The sequence below is a fragment of the Microcaecilia unicolor genome, chromosome 9 (genome assembly GCF_901765095.1).
Source record: "Microcaecilia unicolor chromosome 9, aMicUni1.1, whole genome shotgun sequence".
Lineage (NCBI taxonomy): Eukaryota > Metazoa > Chordata > Amphibia > Gymnophiona > Siphonopidae > Microcaecilia > Microcaecilia unicolor.
This window is the reverse complement of record NC_044039.1, coordinates 188,251,257-188,272,862: the sequence shown is the minus strand read 5'-3', so window position 1 is coordinate 188,272,862 and position 21,606 is coordinate 188,251,257. Positions and strand designations below refer to the sequence as shown.

Below are 21,606 nucleotides of genomic sequence, written 5' to 3'. Positions count from 1 at the left end.
AGTTTTCACACAGACAGCCTCTGGTAGGATTGAACAAACGCTCAGTGGTGGCTGGCAATTTACTCAGACTGTCTGAACATTCCTGCTTATATATTGTGAAGGCACACTTTGATCCCTGAGGCAGGCGCTTGTGCGCCGAAACACGGCCCGTGTCGGGTCTTTTTCACAATAAAGGACTGCCATGATCTTTTGTTTATCCCATAAGTTTAGTTTACCTCCTTTTAGCTTCATCTCATGTTCTCTGGTTCTGTAGCTTCCTCTTAAGTTTTAAATGATATAAAGATACTGTTTTAGTAATCTTTACACCAGTGGGTGGTTATCAGGCTCATTTTCGAAAGAGAAGGACGTCCATCTTTCGACGTAAAACGGAAGATGGACGTCCTTCTCACAGAGACGTCCAAATCGGTATAACCGAAACCCGATTTTGGATGTCTCCAACTGCAGTCCGTTGCAAGGACGTCCAAATTTCAAGGGAGCGTGTCGGAGGCATAGCGAAGGCGGGACTTGGGCGTGCCTATACTTGGACGTCTTTGACCCATAATCGAAAAAAACAAGGACGTCCTTGACGAACATTTGAACGTTTTCACCCGGACGTGTTTTTTTTTTTTACGAATAAGGCACAAAAGGTCCCCGAAATGACCAGATGACCATTGTTCGGAATTGAGGATGACCTCCCGTTACTCCCTCAGTGGTCTCTAACCCCCTCCCACTCTCAGTGCCAGCCTCAGATGTCATACTCAGGTCCAAGACAACGCATGCAGGTCCCTGGAGCAGTTTTAGTGGGTACTGCAGTGCACTTCACAGGCGGACCCAGGCCCATACCCCCCTACTTGTTACACTTGTGAAGGAAACAACAAGCTCTCCAAAACCCACCACAAACCCACTGTACCCATATATAGGTGCCCCCCTTCACCTGTAAGGACTGTGGTAGTGGTGTACAGTTGTGAGTAGTGGGTTTTGGGGGGCTCAGCACACAAGGTAAGGGAGCTATGTTCCTGTGAGCAATTTATGAAGTCCACTGCAGTGCCCCCTAGGGAGCCTGGTTGGTGGCATGTCAGGGGGACCAGTGCATTAGAAATGCTGGGTCCTCCCACGTCCAAACGGCTTGCATATGGACATTTTAGACATGGATGTCTTTGGTTTCAAAAATCGCCGAAAGTCAGAAACGTCCAGATCCAAGGACGTCCAAATTTAAGGATTTGGACGTCTCTGACGGTATTTTTGAAACGAAAGATGGGACGTCCATCTTTTTTTGGAAAATACGGGTTTCCCCGCCCCTGGATTTCGACGTTTTGCAAAGACGTCCAAATGGCAACTTGGACGTTTCTTTCGAAAATGCCACTCTATATTTTGCAGTATGCAACATGAAAACCTGTTTCTGTAACAGTTAGTTATTTGTGATTTGTGAATATATGTATTAAAGGTGGTGTGTGTTTTGTTTTGTTTGTTTTTGTTTTGCTATATATGCAGCTGATTTCCCTGATAGAGACCAATTCTGTTGTGATTGTGCGTGGGGCAACTGGCAGTGGTAAAAGTACTCAGTTTCCACAGATAATCTTGGATTACTATGCTCAAAACTCTTCCTACTGCAACATCGTGGTCACTCAGCCTCGGAAAATAGGTGCAAGTAGCATTGCAAGGTGGATTAGTGAAGAGCGGCACTGGAAATTAGGTGGTATTGTAGGATATCAGGTAACGTTACCCCCTTCCAAATCTTACTTCTTTGTGTTTCATACTCCTATTTTATGCCTTTTTTCTTAAAAAAAAATTTGCTCCTTTGTCTGTCTCATCTGGGTATTTATTATCCCCCGAACTGTTTAAGATACAACCACCACATTTTCAGGATAGGCACATCTATATAAAATATAGGAACAAAAATTGAAAATCAAAAGCTGAAAATTAGTAACCTTTTACATCCAGCAGCATTTCTCAGTTTACTCAACATCTGTGAATACTTTCCTCATAAATTACTTTGTAAAATTGGAATTTCTATATTTAAGGCAAAGAATATCATATTCATGTAACCTGGCACTTTAGTTCCATGTGGAAACTGTATTCCAGAGACAGGGTTGACAGGTGGGTGTGGGACTGAGAGCCATTCAAAGGGACGCCCTGGTTCAGCAGAACTGTAAGTAACTGTAAGTCCCTCTTTGAGCAGGGACTGTCTTTTTATGTATTATGTACAGCGCTGCGTATGCGTTGTAGCGCTTTAGAAGTGATAAGTAGTAGTAGTAGTAGTAATGTTAGTGGAGGGATAACCTAATGGTTAGTGTAGTGGACTGAGAACTAGAGAGCTGCACAGGAACGGGGATTGCACGAATCCTGTGGAATCCGTGGGATTCCCGTGAGGATGGAAGAAGTTGCTGTGGGATTCTTATGGGAGTGTAGTCAAAACCTCTGGTGACACCAGAATGAGGCTTGAAATGCACTGAGAGGGGCAATTGGAACACCAGAATAAAGCTTGTAACCTATGGAGAGAGGCACTTGGAGGGCCAGACTGAGGCTTGGAACACTCATTAGTGAATGCCATCCAAAAAAACACGAGAGGCTGCAAGCAAGTATATAATAGGGTCGACTTCTGCGGGTACAGGTGGGAATGGAGAAGATTAATTGTGGGGATGGGTAGGGCTGGAATGGATCTTAGCGGGCATGAATTAGATTCCATTGGGGATGAGCAGGGATGGGTGAAATTTCTGTCACTGTCCAGCTCTGTACTGAGAATGTGGGGAACTGGGTTTGATTCCCACTGCTTCTTGTGACCCAACATGTTATTTAACCCTCCATTACCTCAGGTACAAAAACTTAGATGTGAGCCCAGTAGGGACAGAGAAGGTACCTGCATAGAATATAGAAATATAGTATGTTAAGTCAGTGACCCTTTACCCTTTGTATGTTGGGGGGGGGGGGGAGTACAGCATCACAGAATCACCACCCCCCCCCCAAAAAAAATAAAAGTTGACATCTTAAAACTTGAACCAACTTAAACATGTTTTGCAATCTATACTTTTTTTTGTCAAATGCTGATAGGAATTGCTCTGCCATTCTTTTGTTTTCTTGTGTATTCCTACTATATCAATTGCTGAAGATTGCTACTAAAATCCATGGAAATGCAACCTGCCAGCAACTACATAACCCCCCCAAGCTCACCTCGCCCCCTCCCCCCAGTCTCTATTTCAATAGATGGCACCCTCATCCTCCCTGTCTCATCTGCTCGCAACCTAGGAGTCATCTTTGATTCCGCCCTCTCCTTTTCCGCTAACATCCAGCAGACGGCCAAAACCTTTCGCTTCTTTGTCTACAACATTAGCAAAATTCACCCCTCTTTCTCTGAATATACCAGACCCCTTGTCCAAACCCTTGTCACCTCTCGCTTGGATTATTGCAATTTGCTTCTCACTGGTCTTCCGCTCAGCCATCTCTCTCCTCTGTCTAAAATTCTGCATCAAGACTTATTTTCCACCAAAATCGTTTTACCCACACTAGCCCACTCCTCAAATCACTTCACTGGCTCCCTGTCCGCTTCCGCTTACAGTTCAAACTTCTCTTACTGACCTTTAAATGCATCCATTCTGCAGCCCCCCCATTACCTCTCCTTTCTCATCTCTCCCTACATTCTTCCCCGTAAACGCCGCTTGCTGGACAAATCTCTCTTGTCGTCACCCTTCTCCTCCACTGCTAATTCCAGGCTTCGTTCCTTTTCCCTCGTGGCACCTTATGCCTGAAATGGACTTCCTGAGCCTGTACGCCTAGCTCCATCTCTACCTGTTTTCAAATCTATGCTGAAAACCCACCTTTTCACCACTGCTTTTGGCTCCTAATCACTACTCAAATCCTTGTTCCTTCTCACCCAGTACTTTCCTCGCCCTTAATTGTCTTGTCTGTCTGTATTTTTAGATTGTAAGCTCTATTGAGTAGGGACTGTCTCTCTGTGTCAGGTGTTCAGCGCTGCGTGCGTCTGGTAGCGCTATACAAATGTTAATAATAATAATAATATATTACTTTGATGGCATAAGATGGTTCCTGGTTGTTTTTGTCACCCTTTTAACCCTGTTGTGAGAACCAGATTCTGGCATGATGCCAAGTCTGAATATTTACTGCTAAGAATATTAGTGGTTGATTTGTTTGCCATTTGTAAGTCCTATGTATATAAGTTGAAGGGTAGTACTACTATACTAATCATTTCTATAGCGCTACTAGAGGTATGCAGCGCTGTACACTTTATATGCAGGTACTTTCTCTGTCTCTAGAGGGCTCACAATAAGTTTTTTTGTACCTGGGGCAATGGAGGGTTAGGTGACTTGCCCAAGGTCACAAGGAGCTTCAGTGGGAATTGAACCCAGGTCACCAGGGTCAAAACCCACTGCACTAACAATTAGGCCACTCCTAGTGAAAAAAAGTACATAAGGTCTGATATTCAGCTAGCAGTGGTCATAATTATCCCTGGAAATTCAATGTTGGGCTGTGTCTGGAAAAAAGTACATAAGGTCTGATATTCAGCTAGCAGTGGTCATAATTATCCCTGGAAATTCAATGTTGGGCTGTGTCTGGGCTCTGGCTTTGAATTTCTGGTTATACGGGGCTGCGAAAACATAGCCAGTAGAGTACAATATTCAGTACTTAACCGGTTATGGTGAATCACATGGAGATAGGACTGACTTTTATGCAGTCCCATTTATGCAGTTACCTTGGCTGGTTAAGTGCTGAATATTGTCATTTAATCGGCCAAGTGCTGACACCCGTCCCCTCCAGAACACTCCTAAAGTAGCCGGTTTCGGCTTAGGTGCTGACTGGGCATTTTCAGGTGCACTGTCCGGTTAAGTGCCACTGAATATGCCCAAGTAGCCTCAGACAGGCAATTTAAACAGCCAAGAGCCTCCTATGGCCATTTAAATAGTTTTAAATATCAGGCCCATAGTGTCATAACCTGCATAACGCCAAAGATTTGTGTTACGATTTTATAATAATTGATAATTGAGGGCACAGGCAAGAAATCAGTAGGGGCTGAGCTCAATTTTTGTTGCTTTCTGCTGATCTTGGATGAAGAGTTTCTTTATTCCTTTTTGTAATTCTGTTTAATTAGGAGAAAGACAGAAGAATAAACAAGCCATTGTAAACCTTCAGAAACAGTATGGTACTTTTATACCATACTAAAACAAAGGTTTGACATAATGTACATTTTTTTTCTTCTCTTAGGTTGGTTTAGATAAATTTGCCACAAAAGACACAAGGCTAATCTACATGACAACTGGCGTCCTCCTCCAGAAAATTGTTGCTGCCAAAAGTCTTTCAGAGTTCACGCACATTTTCATAGATGAAGTGAGCAAATTCTTCCCTTTCCTTTTATCTAGTAAAACTACCCTTTGAAGTTATTAGTCAGCCTTGGTTTGTAAGCTATACTGTCTGAGATGTTCGCCACTTAAAAGAAGAAAAAAGCAATAAACTACATAGAACCTTAGACTTCATTTCCAGTCCTTGAGGGCTGCCAGTGGGCCAGGTGTTCTTCAAACATTATTTTTATTAAGAACACAACAAATAGAACAATACATAGCCAAATATACACAGCTATTTTTGATGATAACCCAGCCTGTCCCCTCTTCACCATCCCCCCCTTCACCCTCCCAAAAGAGACCAAAAGTCCCCCAGACCTTGTGTCATGTTGATCTAAGTCTGAGAGCATTCACAGTAATGGGTGAGTCGTCAATGTCACGAATCGGACAACAACTTAAGAATCCAGCTTTGTTCCCTATATGGCATGTCATTCCATAGTAGTTCCCTTATCTGTTGGAATTTTTTCCATTGTGCGGGGAGCATCTTTCCTGCTTTGTGCTTTTCTAAAATCATAATAGCATACAGCAAATTAAGCCACTGAGTCATATTGGGTGCAGTGTTACTCAACCGTTACAGGAGGATTGTCTGGTGTGCTATCAAAAATATGTAGTGCAATAAAACAGTTGGCTTCGGTACAATGGTATCATAATTGTCAAACCAGAAAATCTACACTTGTATTGGATGACTCAATCTGAAAATATGAAAAACGTTATTAGACACATTCCCTACTGGACGGGACAATGGGTCAGGTTTTAAGATAACCCTAATAATTATGCATGAGTGAGAATTGTATAGAATGGAGGTACTAGACATACAAATCTCCTTCATGTTTATTCTTTAGGGATCTTATAAAAACCTACATAAATATTGCCATAAGGGGAAAGACCAAAGGTCCATCAAGCCCAGCATCCTGTTTCCAACAGTGGCCAATCCAGGTCACAAATACCTGGCAAGATCCCAAAAAAGTACAACACATTTTATACTGCTTATCCCAGAAATAGTGGATTTTCCCCAAGTCCAATTGGTGGTCGCAACGAAGTGAAAAGCAAGGATGTGTAGAGAGCTGCCATGCACCTCACTAGGCTAGGCAGTTGGTGAGGGCCTAGATGTCTAAGAAGTATTTTATCTGTGTGCTAAGTGCATTGTTTGACTTTTGGTTTGATATAAGTGTGGTGCAGCTGTACAGGAAGAAGGATGCTTGTCATTTACTGCTGCTGGAGTGATTTGGTTCAAAAGGAAGAAAGAGTAAGAGTAGGCTTCCTTTTACAGTTGTCCCCTCAATTTAAACAACTGATGTCATGGTTGGCACAAATGGTATAAAAGTGTTGTTTTGTCTCTCTGTAGCTCTGACATGATTGAGCAGGATAAGTCCACTTCTAAAGATGTCCAATTAACTCAGGAAGGGAGGAAGTGGGAAGGTTATATTTAGACATAATTAGGTATATGCTTTCATTCCAGGCTGAGTTGTCTTTATAGAATAGGCTTCATTAAAAATGTGAAAACAAAAAAACACACAGGTTGACTTGATTTTCCAGTAGCTGACTTTTTCCTCACAAGTAGACTTGACTTTGGAAAAATCTTTTTACAGAGAATTTTGTTTGTCTTTTCAGCTTGTTACAGCCTGAGACGGGAGTTAGTGGCATCTGAACAGTGAAAGATCAGTGAGAACAGCGACCTTTACATACACTGTACTCACTATAGTACACTTTAAACTCGATGGTATTCATTGACTGCCCTCGAGGGCCACAAACAGGTCAGGGATTTCAGGATACCCCTATGGATATGCACAGTATGCAGATCTAGCTCATGCATATTCATTAAAGATAATCTGAAAACCTAACCTGTGAGTAACATAAGACTGTTGTATACCTCAGCGCTTCTGACCTATTCCTCTGAGGAGTATTCCCTACCCCTTGTCAATGTGTTGTCTTTTGTTCTGTATCCCTTCCTAGAGCAAATACATACCTTATGCTACCCTTGAATTAAAATGTCAGGAGGCTCTGGAGTGGGGGCTTGCTCCATAGGCACCAAACTGGTAAAAGGTGAATGGTGATGATGTCTCAGTGAGATAACAGGGTTTGCTTGTTTGCCAGTCATTTAGCTACTTCCACTATTATATTTTCCAAAATCATAATCTCCTGTTTCTAAAATCAGTTTGTTCTGTGGCATTGGCTTTGATGTCTGTGACAAAACTGGGTTTTAAGCCTGTAAAACTGTATTAATTATTTCTTGAAGTGTATTTCTGTAGTCTGGCCAGCAGATGGTGCATGTTTGTTTAAAGCTGTTACAGAGAACTGACTGTTCCTTTTTTTAGTTAACACAGATAAGAGGTAAGCTGCAGTGATGTAGCCAGCTACTTTTAAAACTCAGCTAGGATGTATTGGCCTTTTCTCCAGTCTTAGCCAGGGAGAAGAGAGAGAGAGCAGTCTCTTTCCTGAGGCCCTGTGAACAGTTATATTTGATATCCTGTGAGCAGCTATATGTCCTGATCTCCCCAGGTACTGTTTGGATAGTAGTGTTGTTATTGATCCATATTTCAGTTACTGTTTGCTGATTGCACTTTTTCTGTTCATTGTTCTAATTTTTCATGAGAATAAGCATTTTTAGTTTATTGCCTCTGCTTGTCTGGACTGACTAAGAATCCTGGTGGTTTGTGTATTGGGTCTGTGAGTACTTCCTAGGAACTGTGGGTTCCCTTTGTCTATTATTTTGTTTAAAGATCAGAAACCATTCAGTGTGATACATGTTCAGTAATAGGGGGAATAAAAAGGAAGGCAAAAACTTTTTTTCACATCACTATAGTTTGGCGGCTTCTTCCCTGTGTGATTCACTTTACACATGTCAATATTAAATTTCGTGTTTCAGTCTGGTAAGATCCTCCTACAGTTTCTCAGAAACAATTTTGACTAACTATGTGTTGTCTGCAGATTTGATCCCCTTATTGTTCGCATTTCCAGATTGTTTGTAAATTATGTTAAAAAGCACCAGTCCTACTGGAGAAACATTTTCACATCTTGTGTGTTCCTGTTTATAAATGCAGAATCCCTTTTAAACCTGATTAATACTGTATGTATCTGTATGTACTTGTGACCTGACCTGGCCTGGCCACTGTTTGGAAAGGATACTGGGCTAGATGGACCATTGGTCTTACCCAGTATGGCTACTCTTATGCTCCTTCCTATATTCCCTTTCTTCTTCAGATTTAATAGCTAGTTTGCAATCTTCAGTTCTCAAAATAATGTAAGAAATGTTCAGTGATGTGTTTCCAGAAGCTTTGAGTTCATGAAGACACTTACAGCCTCTGCACCTTGTAAATCCTGCATCTGCAAGTCAAAGTACCTTCTGATTGTTTTTCTTTATCTGTTTGACTGAACTTGAGATGTATGAGCTTCAGGTCTCTTGCACTTCCATTTTAATGTAATTTATTATTTTTCCTTAACTTGAATTCAGATAATTGTAACATCTACATCGAGCATATTAGCTTGAGTAACGCTTGTCATTCTAATGTAGGTGACACCAATAGAGGTTACAGAAATTTCTGCCAGCACATTGACTTGGATCAGATCTCACTAATAAGCACATAATATTAAAAAGCAATAAGATCCACAGTTCTACCACAAGATCCATTTCCATCAATACTGATTTTAAAGTTCAGTGATCTTTTGCTTCTCTTTTATCTGTACTATGATTTTGAAAAAGCTTCAATGATGGGATTGTCTCAAATACTGGAAATCCTCTGTAATATGACCACTTCAAAAAAGACCCTCACCTTAACAGGGATATAGCTTCTAACTTCTGCTCTAGTGCAAATCATCCCTTTGTTTTGAGTACATTATATCAGATCATTTGACAAACTTTATGGAAAACTCAAATATTCTGCATCCTGATCAGACTGGTTTCCGTAGACAATATAATACCGTAACAGTTCTCATCAGTATGCTAACATCTATTTAGGCAGCCTTGGACTAGAGAATGACACGGGGGCGAGGGCGGGAATGGGGACAGAGCCCATGAGGATGGGGACAAACTTTGTACCCATGTCACTTTCTACTTTGAAGCCTGTTAATGAACTGGACTGTTATTTATGTTTGTTTGATGCAGACAACAATATTTTTATGTTTTGGAAAAACAAGGAAACATGCTGGCCACAGCTAGCAAAATTTGCATGGGGGCTCCTGTACATCCTGCTACCAGCACATCTTCTTAGAAGATACCTTCTATTGCATGAAGGATTGTGGAAGACAGGAGAGCTAGACTGAATCCTGAGATTGTTGATGACTACTTCTTTGTCCACAGATTAAAAAATCATAACAGTGCTTCATAGAGCATATTTCTTCTCACTGAATCATACAGAATGGGTTGTATTTTGTACCCCTTCGCGATCTTCTGGCAACCTGCAGGATTAGTTTCCTGGCTCTTCCTCTTCAGCCGGACTGTTGGAGTTGCAGTGGTGGAAGTCCTTGGCTGGAGTGCCCCGACGGTTGAGGCTGCGGAGGATGACCGTTGGTCCGCCATCTTGTTTCCTGCTCTGCTGACTCCGTCGCTGTGGATGCCTGTCTTCAGCTTCATTTGTTCCACCTGGGCCGTGTTGCAGTCCCGAATGGGGATCATCTTGCTGGTCCTATCTGTGTCAGCCTGGATTTTCATCTTTCCCCTTGGCCTGCCAGGATTTTCGCCATTCATCTCTGTCTCCCTTTGCCTCCATTCCTTTTCCCTTCTTTTCCTGTTTTCCAACTCTAATTACTAAAATGTAACTGTAATGTATTTATTTTAATTGGTTCATTGTAAGCCGCTTTGGGGCTGCATCACTGTGGCAAAAGGCGGGGTATAAATGTATGGAAATAAATAACAGGGTGGATTAGGATTCCTTGGGGTAGTAGAAGTCAGCTACTGTTGAAGTTGGAAGGGTAGAGGGTGGTGGTGTGAGGGTTATTATAGCTGCTCATTGTTATTGTTTTCTATTTGCAATTTATACACAATGGTTGCACAGCATATTCCTTTTATACTTTAATAAAAAAGATTTAAATATAAAATCATAAGTGTTCGAGGCTTCTGCAGATAAGAACAGAGCCCACAGAGATGGGATGGGGACAGAACCTGTGGGGATGGGATGGGGTGGGGACGGAGACAGAACACACTGGGACAGGGCAGGGATGGGGACAAATTTTGTCCCTGTGTCATTCTCTACTTTGGACCAAAACAAAACTGTACTACTTTTATTACTCGATCTCTCAGCTGCTTCCAATCTAGTAGATCATCATATTCTATTCAACAGATTAAAGGAAATAGAAATAATTGATAGGACTTGGAAAGAGTTCCATTCCCATCTTTCTGATAGAACATATCATGGCAGGACAATATCTTAAGACTTTTCCCCTCACATGCTGTTTTGACCTGGAGCTATGCCCAGGAAAGAGAGAGTACACACAAAATATTTCAGAGATAGATATCCAAGGTTTAAAAGGAAATGCAATGTATATATCTGAATATATATAAAAACAAATGCAATATTTATATTTACAGCTTAATAAAAAATAGTAATACATCATCACAATATATATTTCAGCAACCTGGCTGTCAGTCACTTTATTCAACTCAAGCTGGGGGGATCCTTCTGTCCAGCGGGTGAAGTCAGGAGTAATATTGCAGGAAGCCCAGCGACACGTCTGCCTTGGTGCATGAGACTCCAACTTTCAGTTAAATAATAGTGTTCTTCCTTATTCACATCCTGCTGTCGGGGTCGGGCCCAAACCCAGACAGGCATGCCTTGCTTAATTCCTTTTATGGGTCTCCCTCTCAGTAAGCATGCAGTGATCACGCGTTTACATCATGATCTGAACAAAACAGCTTATGTGATATATAACTGTAGAGCATATGCAAGCTACTGGGGTCATTTACAGGACAGAAAATGTGCCAAGAGTCAGCTGACCTGTTTACATAATGTAATCTCCTTATACTCATCCCCCAGTCTTTCCTTCTCCATCTTTCCTACACCATACCCCTCCCAATCTCCTTTCCTTTTGTCTATCCTATCTTTGTTTACCTTCCTGTGTCCAATTCATATATTCTTAAAATCTTACTAGTATTATTTTATTTATTTTGCTGCATTTGTATCCTACATTTTCCCACCTATTTGCAGGCTCAATGTGGCTTACAGTATAATATATTATGTTTATTACAGTTTGTAATATTCTCCTTACAAGACTCTGTAATTCTATTTACTATGTAATCTGCATTGAACCTGCTGTGTGTGGGAAAGCGCGGTGTACAAATGTAATAAATAAATAGGCAAGCCAAAGGGCTATGGACAATAATCCAAATTGTTTCCACTACACGTGCAGAATGCCACAGGGCTCAATTCTGGCCCCTTTTCTATTTAATATATTCATGGCTCACTGGCAACATGAATACAAACTTTTTAATTAACCCCATACATCTATGCAAATATATAAATTCTGAGAACTGTAGATCCTTGCAAGATCTTGCATCACTCATTTCTAAACTGATGGTCATTTCTGACTGGTTGAAGGCTAACAGAATGCAACTGAATTTAAATAAAAACACTCTACTTTTTATCAGAGGCCAGAAGAAAAAAATTCTTAGAATCGGTTAACATTGCAGACATAAGAAACCCCAATCAGCAAGACTACAAAACTCTTAGGTGTAATTATAGATTTTTGGTCTTGAATTTGCATCCATATATTTTCTCTGTCATTGGGAAATGCTTTTTCAACTTATGCCAGATTCATTCCATTTGAATCTTGCCTGAAGCCAAGGCCTTAGGATTCTTCATACATGGTCTTTACTGACTCCTGCCTAAATGATACACACAGATAAGAATTGCTCTGGCTTAATTCTGGCTTAATTCTGCATTTATATCTTTATATCTTTCCTGTTTTGTTACATACTCTGCTAAAATTGTGATTTGCATGTCCCAATCCTTAGAGCTGTATACCTGGACATTTCTTCTGGTGAATTTAAGTGCAGCTTTTCAGATAGGTTACAGCGGAGACATTCCTATAGTCTTAAGCTTAAGCCCACCCACCCCAAGACGGACACTTCATAAATAACTTCCACAAATACACTACTTATCACAAATTAACTCCACCCATATTACAACTGTCTCTGAAAAGAAAACCCCTCATTATCACAGGAATCCCCAGTCTTCTACTCACCAGCTAAGGATTACTGCTCTAATAATAAGAATCTCAGCCAACAGATCCATAGGCTGCTGTTCTCACTGTATCACACCTGTTCATACCCATTTCAACCAATCAGGATGACTTTTATTCTCTGTAATAATTGTGGTGCTTTAGTTTCAAGACCAATTATCTGGAGACTTAAGGCTTGTCCTATCTGTCTGCAACTCACTAGATTAAAACACGAGCTCAGTAAAGTAAAACAGGAACTAGATGCACTTAAAGCAGCATCTAGGACCGCACAATATCATACTGCACAGAATCATACCAAATTATCACCACTACCACAAAGGATAAAACCACCTAAAAACAGATGGATTACTGTAGGCTCAGGCAGACTTCGTTATGTGACAAGAAAACATCCGACCTCACAAGTGTTGCCCTTACAAAATTCTTTTACTCCATTACAGCACTGTGATGTTCTTGAAAACAGAACGGAAGCCAAAGAGAAAATAATAAAAGTGGAACAAAAAGATATGAAGGTACCCAAAGAGAAAAGAAACCCCCAAATCACTAATGTTGAAACGCATACCAGGAAATGTAGATGGAAAGCGATGACCACAAATGCTCGCAGTCTAAGCAATAAAGTTCATGACCTTCAGGCCCTGATGTTGGAGGCAGACTTGGATGTTGTTGCAATCACAGAGACGTGGCTAAATGGTTCCCATGAATGGGATGCAAACATACCAGGCTATAATCTATTTAGGAAGGATAGAGAGGGTCGTAAAGGTGGCGGAGTAGCTCTGTTTGTGAGGAATGATATCACTGCGACTGAAATGACAGGGACCTGGGGAAAGGAAGAAGCGATATGGATCACCTTAAAAAGAGATGATAGAACCTCTGCCCACGTGAGTGTTGTCTACAGACCTCCGACACAATTGGAGGAATTAGATAAAGACCTGATCGCAGATATTCAAAAGTTGGGAAGCAAGAGAGAGGTGCTGTTGCTGGGAGATTTCAATCTTCCGGATGTAGATTGGAAGGTTCCGTCTGCGGAATTGGAAAGAAGTAGAGGGATCGTGGATGCTTTCCAAAGTGTTTTGCTCAGACAAATGGTGATGGAACCCACGAGGGAGGGAGCGACACTGGATCTGGTGCTCACAAATGGGGATAGCGTGTCAAATATCCGAGTGGGTGCCCACCTGGGCAGCAGTGACCATCAAACGGTTTGGTTTGATATAACAGCTAAAGTGGAGAGCGGCCACTCAAAACTCAAAGTCCTGGATTTCAAGCGTGCTGACTTTAGTAAAATGGGGGAATACCTGAGGAAGGAGATGATGGGCTGGGAGGAAGTACGAGAAGTGGAAGGACAGTGGTCCAGGCTGAAAGAAGCTATAAATAGGGCCACAAACCTTTATGTAAGGAAAGTAAATAAAAGCAAGAGAAAAAGGAAACCGATATGGTTCTCCAAGCAAGTGGTTGAGAAAATAAAGGCTAAAGAGTTGGCGTTCCAGAAATACAGAAAAACTCAAGAAAAGGAACACATGGAGGAATACCGGATGAAACTGAAAGAAGCCAAGAGAGAGATACGACTGGCAAAAGCGGAAGAACAAATGGCTAGAAATGTAAGGAGGGGTGACAAAAATTTCTTCAGGTATATTAGTGAAAGGAGAATGACTAAAAAGGGAATTGTGAGACTAAAAGATACTGCGAACCGCTATGTGGAAAATGATGAAGAAAAAGCAAATTTGCTAAATAGATACTTTTTGTTCTGTTTTCACAGAAGAAAATCCTGGAGAAGGACCGCGATGGACTGGAAATAGTACAATTGAGAATGAAGTGGATAGAGCACCGTTCACGGAAGAAAGTGTGTATCAACAACTTGGACAAAGCCATGGGACCAGACGGGATCCACCCCAGGATATTGAAGGAGCTCAGAGAGGTTTTGGCGGGTCCTCTTAAAGATTTGTTTAATATATCCTTGCAGACGGGAAAGGTTCCAAGGGATTGGAGAACGGCGGAGGTGGTCCCTCTTCACAAAAGTGATGATAGGGAAGAAGCTGGAAACTACAGGCCGGTAAGCCTTACTTCGGTTATTGGAAAAGTAATGGAAGCGATGCTGAAGGAAAGGATAGTGAATTTCCTGGAAGCCAATAAGTTGCAAGATCCGAGACAACATGGTTTTACGAAAGGGAAATCGTGCCAAACGAATCTCATTGAGTTCTTTGATTGGGTGACAGGAGAATTGAATCAGGGACGAGCTATGGACGTAATCTACTTAGATTTCAGCAAAGCTTTTGACACGGTTCCCCACAGGAGGCTCTTAAATAAACTGGATGGGCTGAAGATAGGACCTGAAGTGGTGAACTGGATTAGGAACTGGTTGATGGACAGACGCCAGAGGGTGGTGGTGAATGGAATTCACTCGGAGGAGGGAAAGGTGAGTAGTGGAGTGCCTCAGGGATCGGTGCTGGGGCCGATTCTGTTCAATATATTTGTGTGTGACATTGCCGAAGGGTTAGAAGGTAAAGTTTGCCTATTTGCGGTTGATACTAAGATCTGTAACAGAGTGGACACCCGGGAGGGAGTGGAAAACATGAAAAAGGATCTGAGGAAGCTAGAAGAATGGTCTAAGGTTTGGCAATTAAAATTCAATGCGAAGAAATGCAAAGTGATGCACTTAGGGAATAGAAATCCGCGGGAGACGTATGTGTTAGGCGGGGAGAGTCTGATAGGTACGGGCGGAGAGAGGGACTTGGGGTGATAGTATCTGAGGATTTGAAGGCGACGAAACAGTGTGACAAGGCGGTGGCCATAGCTAGAAGGTTGTTAGGCTGTATAGAGAGAGGTGTGACCAGCAGAAGAAAGGGGGTGTTGATGCCCCTGTATAAGTTGTTGGTGAGGCCCCACCTGGAGTATTGTGTTCAGTTTTGGAGGCCGTATCTTGTTAAGGATGTAAAAAGAATTGAAGCGGTGCAAAGAAAAGCTACGAGAATGGTATGGGATTTGCGTTACAAGACGTATGAGGAGAGACTTGCTGAACTAAACATGTATACTCTGGAGGAAAGGAGAAACAGGGGTGATATGATACAGACGTTCAAATATTTGAAAGGTATTAATCCGCAAACGAACCTTTTCCGTAGATGGGAAGATGGTAGAACGAGAGGACATGAAATAAGATTAAAGGGGGGCAGACTCCAAGAAAAATGTCAGGAAGTATTTTTTCACGGAGAGAGTAGTGGATGCTTGGAATGCCCTCCCGCGGGAGGTGGTGGAAATGAAAACGGTAACGGAATTCAAACATGCTTGGGATAAACATAAAGGAATCCTGTGCTGAAGGAATGGATCCTCAGGAGCTTAGTCAAGATCGGGAGGCGGGGCTGGTGGTTGGGAGGCGGGGATAGTGCTGGGCAGACTTGTACGGTCTGTGCCAGAGCCGGTGGTGGGAAGCGGGACTGGTGGTTGGGAAGCGGGGATAGTGCTGGACAGACTTGTACGGTCTGTGCCCTAGCCGGTGGTTGGGAGGCAGGGATAGTGCTGGGCAGACTTATACGGTCTGTGCCCTGAAGAGCACAGGTATAAATCAAAGTAGGGTATACACAAAAAGTAGCAAATATGAGTTATCTTATTGGGCAGACTGGATGGACCGTGCAGGTCTTTTTCTGCCGTCATCTACTATGTTACATTAATTGGTAATTTCATATCTATTGTAATGCCTTATTTAAAGGACTACGTACAAGAAAGATGCAAGGTTTGCAATTAATGCAGCATATTGTAGTTAAGCTGACACCAATGCTAAAAAATTTGATCATGTTACCTCTGCTTCTGAAAATGGAGCACTGGTTACCCATTGCATCCCATATAGTATATAAAATACTAATATTAGTACACGTGGAGGGGTATTTTCGATAAAACATCTAAGTCTGATTTTGGAAGTTTTGCTAAAAACATACAGAAATTGAGTGGTGAATGTAACCATTTTTTAACCTGAAAAGTGTATATTTTGGTTTGAAAATTGCCTTTTTCTAGACGTTTTGTGCTCGGTGCATAAAATTATGGAACACAAAGACAATTAATGGGACATAGCATGGGTTCAGCCAAGGGAAGGCTTGCCTCGCCAATTTGCTTCATTACTTTGAAGGTGTGAATGTGGTTAAAGATGAACCAGTTGATGTAGTGTATCTAGATTTTCAGAATGCTTTTGATAAAGTTTCTCATGAGAGACTCCTGAGAAAATTAGAGTCATGATATAGGAGGCAAGGGTCTAGTGTGGATTAGGAATTTGTTATTGGACAGAAAACAGAGGGTAGGGTTAAATAGTCAATTCTCTCAATGGAGGAGGGTGAACAGTGGAGTGCCATAAGGATCAGTACTGGGACTGGTGCTATTTAACATTTTTATGTTCAAACATTTTTTATTACAGTATCAGCAAAATACACATCATTCAGCAATGCGTTGAACAATGATATTAAAATTACCAGATATATCAAAAAAGAACACATCGTAATAAGTGTCCTCATCAAAGTTTAACCCAATGCACAACTCCCTCCAAACAAACGGAAACCAACTGAACTAGAGTTCTCAAAGCAGTGTACCATATCCCCTTCTTAAGTGCCCCCCCACAACCTCCATCATCGCAACTTACAACCAATACCCTGTCCAACCTCCCTTCCCCCCCCCACGTTCCCCCCTTAGCATCACGATAAATTCTCCCCCTTCCCTCTCTCCCACTTCCTTTAGGTTTGTTTGAATCCGATGATTGACACACTTAGACTTCAACCACAATTGGACCTCCAAACCAAATAAACTATGTTATATTGGCAGAAACAAGTTAACCTTATATAGCAAAAAGGGGGCCCGTACTTCATATAGCCTTATCCTAGAGTTCAACATGTCTGCCATGTACAAAATAAATGAGGGCTATAATTTGCGATTATTGCGACTGCAGATATTTGTTGAGTTTGCTATTACTCTACGTAGATACCAGTTAGACCCTAGGACCTGCTGTTGCACAACTAGTCTCCTCGACCCAGTACCCCTAGCTTCATAATAACTACTCCCTCCGTCCCCTCCCTACAGAGAACTCCCCTAGCTAATTCCAGAGACATTAGCCAGCTCCTCCACTAAAATCTTGCTTATTTAACATTTTTAAATGATATGAAAATCAGAACAAGTGTGGTGATTAAATTTGGAGATGACACAAAACTATTCAGGCTTGTTAAAACATGAGCTGATTGTGAAATATTATAGGAAGACCTTAGGAAATTGGAAGACTGGGCATCCAAATGGCAGATGAAATTTAATGTGGACAAATGCAAGGTGATGCACGTTGGAAAGAATAATCCGAATCATAGTTCCCTGATGCTAGGGTCCACCTTGAGTATCAGCACCCAAGAAAAAGATCTAGGTGTTGTAGATAATACGCTGAAATCTTTTGCTCAATGTGCGGTGGAGGCCAGAAAATCAAACAGGATGCTAGGAATGATTAGAAAAGGGATGGTAAATAAGAGCAAGAATACTATAATGCCTCTGTATTGATCCATGGTGTTACCTCACCTTGAGTATTGCTTTCAATTAGAAAAGGTTCAAAAAAGAGCAACCAAAATGATAAAGGGGATGGAACTCCTCTCTCTTGAGGCTAGGCTAAAGAGGTTAGGGCTCTTCAGCTTGGAAAAGAGATGGCTGAGGGGAGATGTGATAGAGATCTACAAAATCCAGGAGTCCACTGCAAGTATGAATGAAAGGCATTCCCTACAGATGATTGATATCTCCAGTTGGCTTTCAGTTCTCCCGTGCTATCTGCTTCATCTAATCCATCGGTTATTGAACATTCACATTCCCCTTCTCCATCACCCAATCTCCATGACGACCAGAGGTGGCTGTTAGGTACTAGTGTAGAATTAGAAAAGGTTCAAAGTAGAGCAGCCAAAATGATAAAAGAGGATTTTTTTTTTTACTCGTTTCGAAAGTACAAGGACTACAGGACACTCAAGGAAGTTACATGGAAATACTTTTTAAACAAATAGGATGAAATATTTTTTCACTCAATGATTAGTTAAGCTGTGGAACTCTTTGCTGGAGGATATAGTAACAGTGGTTAGCGTATCTGGGTTTAAAAAAGGGTTTGGACAAGTTCTTCGACGAGAAGTCCACAGTCTGCTATTGAGACAGACATGGGGAAGCTACTGCTTGCCCTGGGATTGGTAGCATGGAATGTTGCCACGATTTGGGTTTCTGCCAGGTACTTGTGACCTGGCTTGGTCACTGTTAGAAACAGGATGCTGGGCTAGATGGACCATTGGTCTGACCCAGTATGGTTCTCTTATTTTCTTATGCTTTGAGATCATTTTGGAAAATAAAACATCCAAGAGAAAAACACCCAAAAACCAGCCACTGGGATGTCTGGGGGGGGGGGGGGGGGGGGGGCGGCATCATTCTTAGTAGACTGGCCACACAAACATCCCAGCAGATCAGTGGGGCAGAATAAAGGGCACTGCAGTGGACTTCACATAAAAGATCTCGGGTACACATTTCACCTTAACCCCTTTACATTGTACAGTGAGCCCTCTGGGAGCAGAAAATTACCTAATTTATATTTGAAGTCTCTACATACCATTTATCATGCTTTTGTTACTTCCCGATTGGACTATTGTAACATCGTATACGCTGGACTCTCTCAATTTTATTTTCTTACTCCTGTTACTTTGTCTTATCTATCTATATGTTCCATCTTTGCTTACACCCTATGCTGTCTATTAAAATGTTTTATTGGGTATTGTGTTGGCATTATAATGTAGCATACTATGCCATACTTTGTATTGTTTGAATATTCTTACTGTTGTAATTGTCTATTGCATATGTTTGACTTATTCTGGTTGTACACTGCCTTGAGTGATTTCTTTTAAAAAGGTGGTAAATAAATCCTAATAAATGTAGTCTTAAACATTTGCAATCATTACAAAATAAGGCTGCCTGCTTTCTGTGTAAAGCTAGATGCCTGGACGCTGGACTCATCACTCTTTCTGAAACTGCACTGGCTTCTTATTTGAGCATGTATTCAATTTAAGATTTTTTCTTTAACTATTTAAGGCCTTATGTTACAGTACTCCTGACTACTTACCTTGTTTGTTGAGCCCTTGTTCTCCTTCACAAGTTACGATCTCTTAATGGTCACAGACTGGTTCTCCCCTCTCCCTCTCAGATTCACTGGGAATCCACAAGATCCTCTGCTTTTTTTTTTTTTTGGCTCCTTATCTCTTGAAAAGTTTACCTTTGGACCTCTGTGCTGAGCTATCCTTTCAAACCTTCAAGAAAAAGCTTAAAGCCATCTTCCATATCATCAAGCTGATCAATCCATAGACTGGTGGGTTGTGTCCATCTACCAGCAGGTGGAGATAGAGAGCAAACTTTTGCCTCCCTATATGTGGTCATGTGCTGCCGGAAACTCCTCAGTATGTTCTCTATCTCAGCAGGTGGTGGTCACACACAGCAGCAGCTCTGGCTAGGCCTCCAAGCCTAATTTTTAGGTTTTGTTGAGTGCCTGGGGTTGAGGGCTCTTTTGAGCAAGTGCAAACCTGGTGGTGCCAGGTCCCTCCTTTTCTCCCCCCTCCCGCTGGCTCCGTTTAAAAAAAAAAAAAAAAAAATTTTAAACGTCCTTAAAGGCATTTATTTCGACGTTTATTTAAACGTTCATTGCAGCTACTCACTGGGACACCAGTTCGTTACAGCTCGGAGCGGACAGCAGGTAATTTTTACCTTTTTATAGCGGGCAGGGGGTTCCCCGATTCTTCTCCTCGTGGCATATGGCGTCGGAGGGCGAGGGCGCAAAGGGTCGCTCCCCGGATCGCTTGAGCGCTTCTAGAGGGGATGCGGGGGTCTTACAGCCTGATTCGCCCTTGTTGGGTGACAGTTTCGTGACCGATGAATGTCCCGGTCCTTCCTCCGGCGTGGCGGTTTTTCCCGCCATAAACGCCCATCCCCCGCTCCTCGCCTCCGCCATCTTGGCCGGCCACGCGTCTCGGACGGCTTCTTCGTGGGCCGCCCTTGAGGTTGGAGACATTAATGCCATGAACGCCCTTAATTTGGGCGACGGCACAAAAGCGGCTAAAGTTAAGCGCCGTTCTTCCCGCGCGGCTCCTTCGCGGAGTGTCGCGCCGGACGCCATTTTGGATGCGCAGCATGTCTCTCCCCCGCTCTTGCGAGCGCCGGTTGAGGGTGCGTCTAGGGCTGTTGCCCAGGCTGCGGAAGTGCACAGTCTGGGGGGTTTCTCCCCCGTGTTTGTTTTGCTGCTGCATCAGGCTTTCCTCATGCAAAACGCTGCCCCTGCTCCCTAGTCTGGTAAAGAGGTTGAGGTTCCCAGAGGTAAACGCCCTCGGGTTGATTCCCAGGCCTTGGAGGACTTTGTCTCCTCCGATGTAGATGAGGGCAGCGTGTCTGAGGTCTCCCAACGGTCCTTTGCGGATTCCTTGGAGGAGACGGATCCCCGCTCGGATGGAGCGGATGTCCCCTCTGCAGCGGCTCTTTAGCTCAGAGGATTTGCCCAACCTGTTAGTGCAGGCCATGGGCATTTTGAAGATTTCCTCTCCGGAGGACGTCTCTCCCTCAGCCCCTGTTGGCTCTGCCATTATGCTGGGGACGAAGCGCCCGCCTAGAACCTTCCACATGCATGATGCCATGCACTCCTTAATTTCGGCTCAATGGGATGTCCCGGAAGCGAGCCTTAAAGTGGCTAGGGCTATGTCCCGCCGCTATCCTTTGCCTGAAGGTGAACGTGAGGCCTTTCTGTGGCCTACCGTGGATTCTTTAATCACTGCGGTGACTAAGAAAACGGCGTTACCAGTGGAAGGTGGCACGGCCCTAAAGGACGCCCAAGACAGAGGATTGGAGGCGGCCTTAAGGTCGTCCTTTGAGGCGGCTGCTTTAAGTTTGCAGGCCTCAGTTTGCGGCTCCTATGTGGCCAGGGCATGCCTGACTATGGTGCAGCGGGCTTCCCCCTCGGATCATTCCTTGAGGGCTGTTTGGCCGGCCCTGGAATCGGGCTTAGCCTATTTGGCAGACTTGCTGTATGATGTCTTGAGAGCCTCAGCTAAAGGCATGGCTCAGACAATCTCTGCGCGGCGGTGGCTTTGGCTGAAACATT

At 42.8% G+C, this 21,606-nt stretch overlaps 1 protein-coding gene across 1 annotated transcript in view; it reads left to right on the top strand.

Moving 5' to 3' along the window:
• Positions 1-21,606, top strand: part of TDRD9 (tudor domain containing 9) — a 263,832-nt gene that overhangs the window by 49,553 nt on the left and 192,673 nt on the right. The window contains exons 4-5 of the mRNA XM_030214425.1: positions 1,471-1,692; positions 5,194-5,316. Of these exons, the coding sequence (XP_030070285.1) occupies positions 1,471-1,692; positions 5,194-5,316 (345 nt within the window). The remainder of the gene's footprint in view (positions 1-1,470; positions 1,693-5,193; positions 5,317-21,606) is intronic.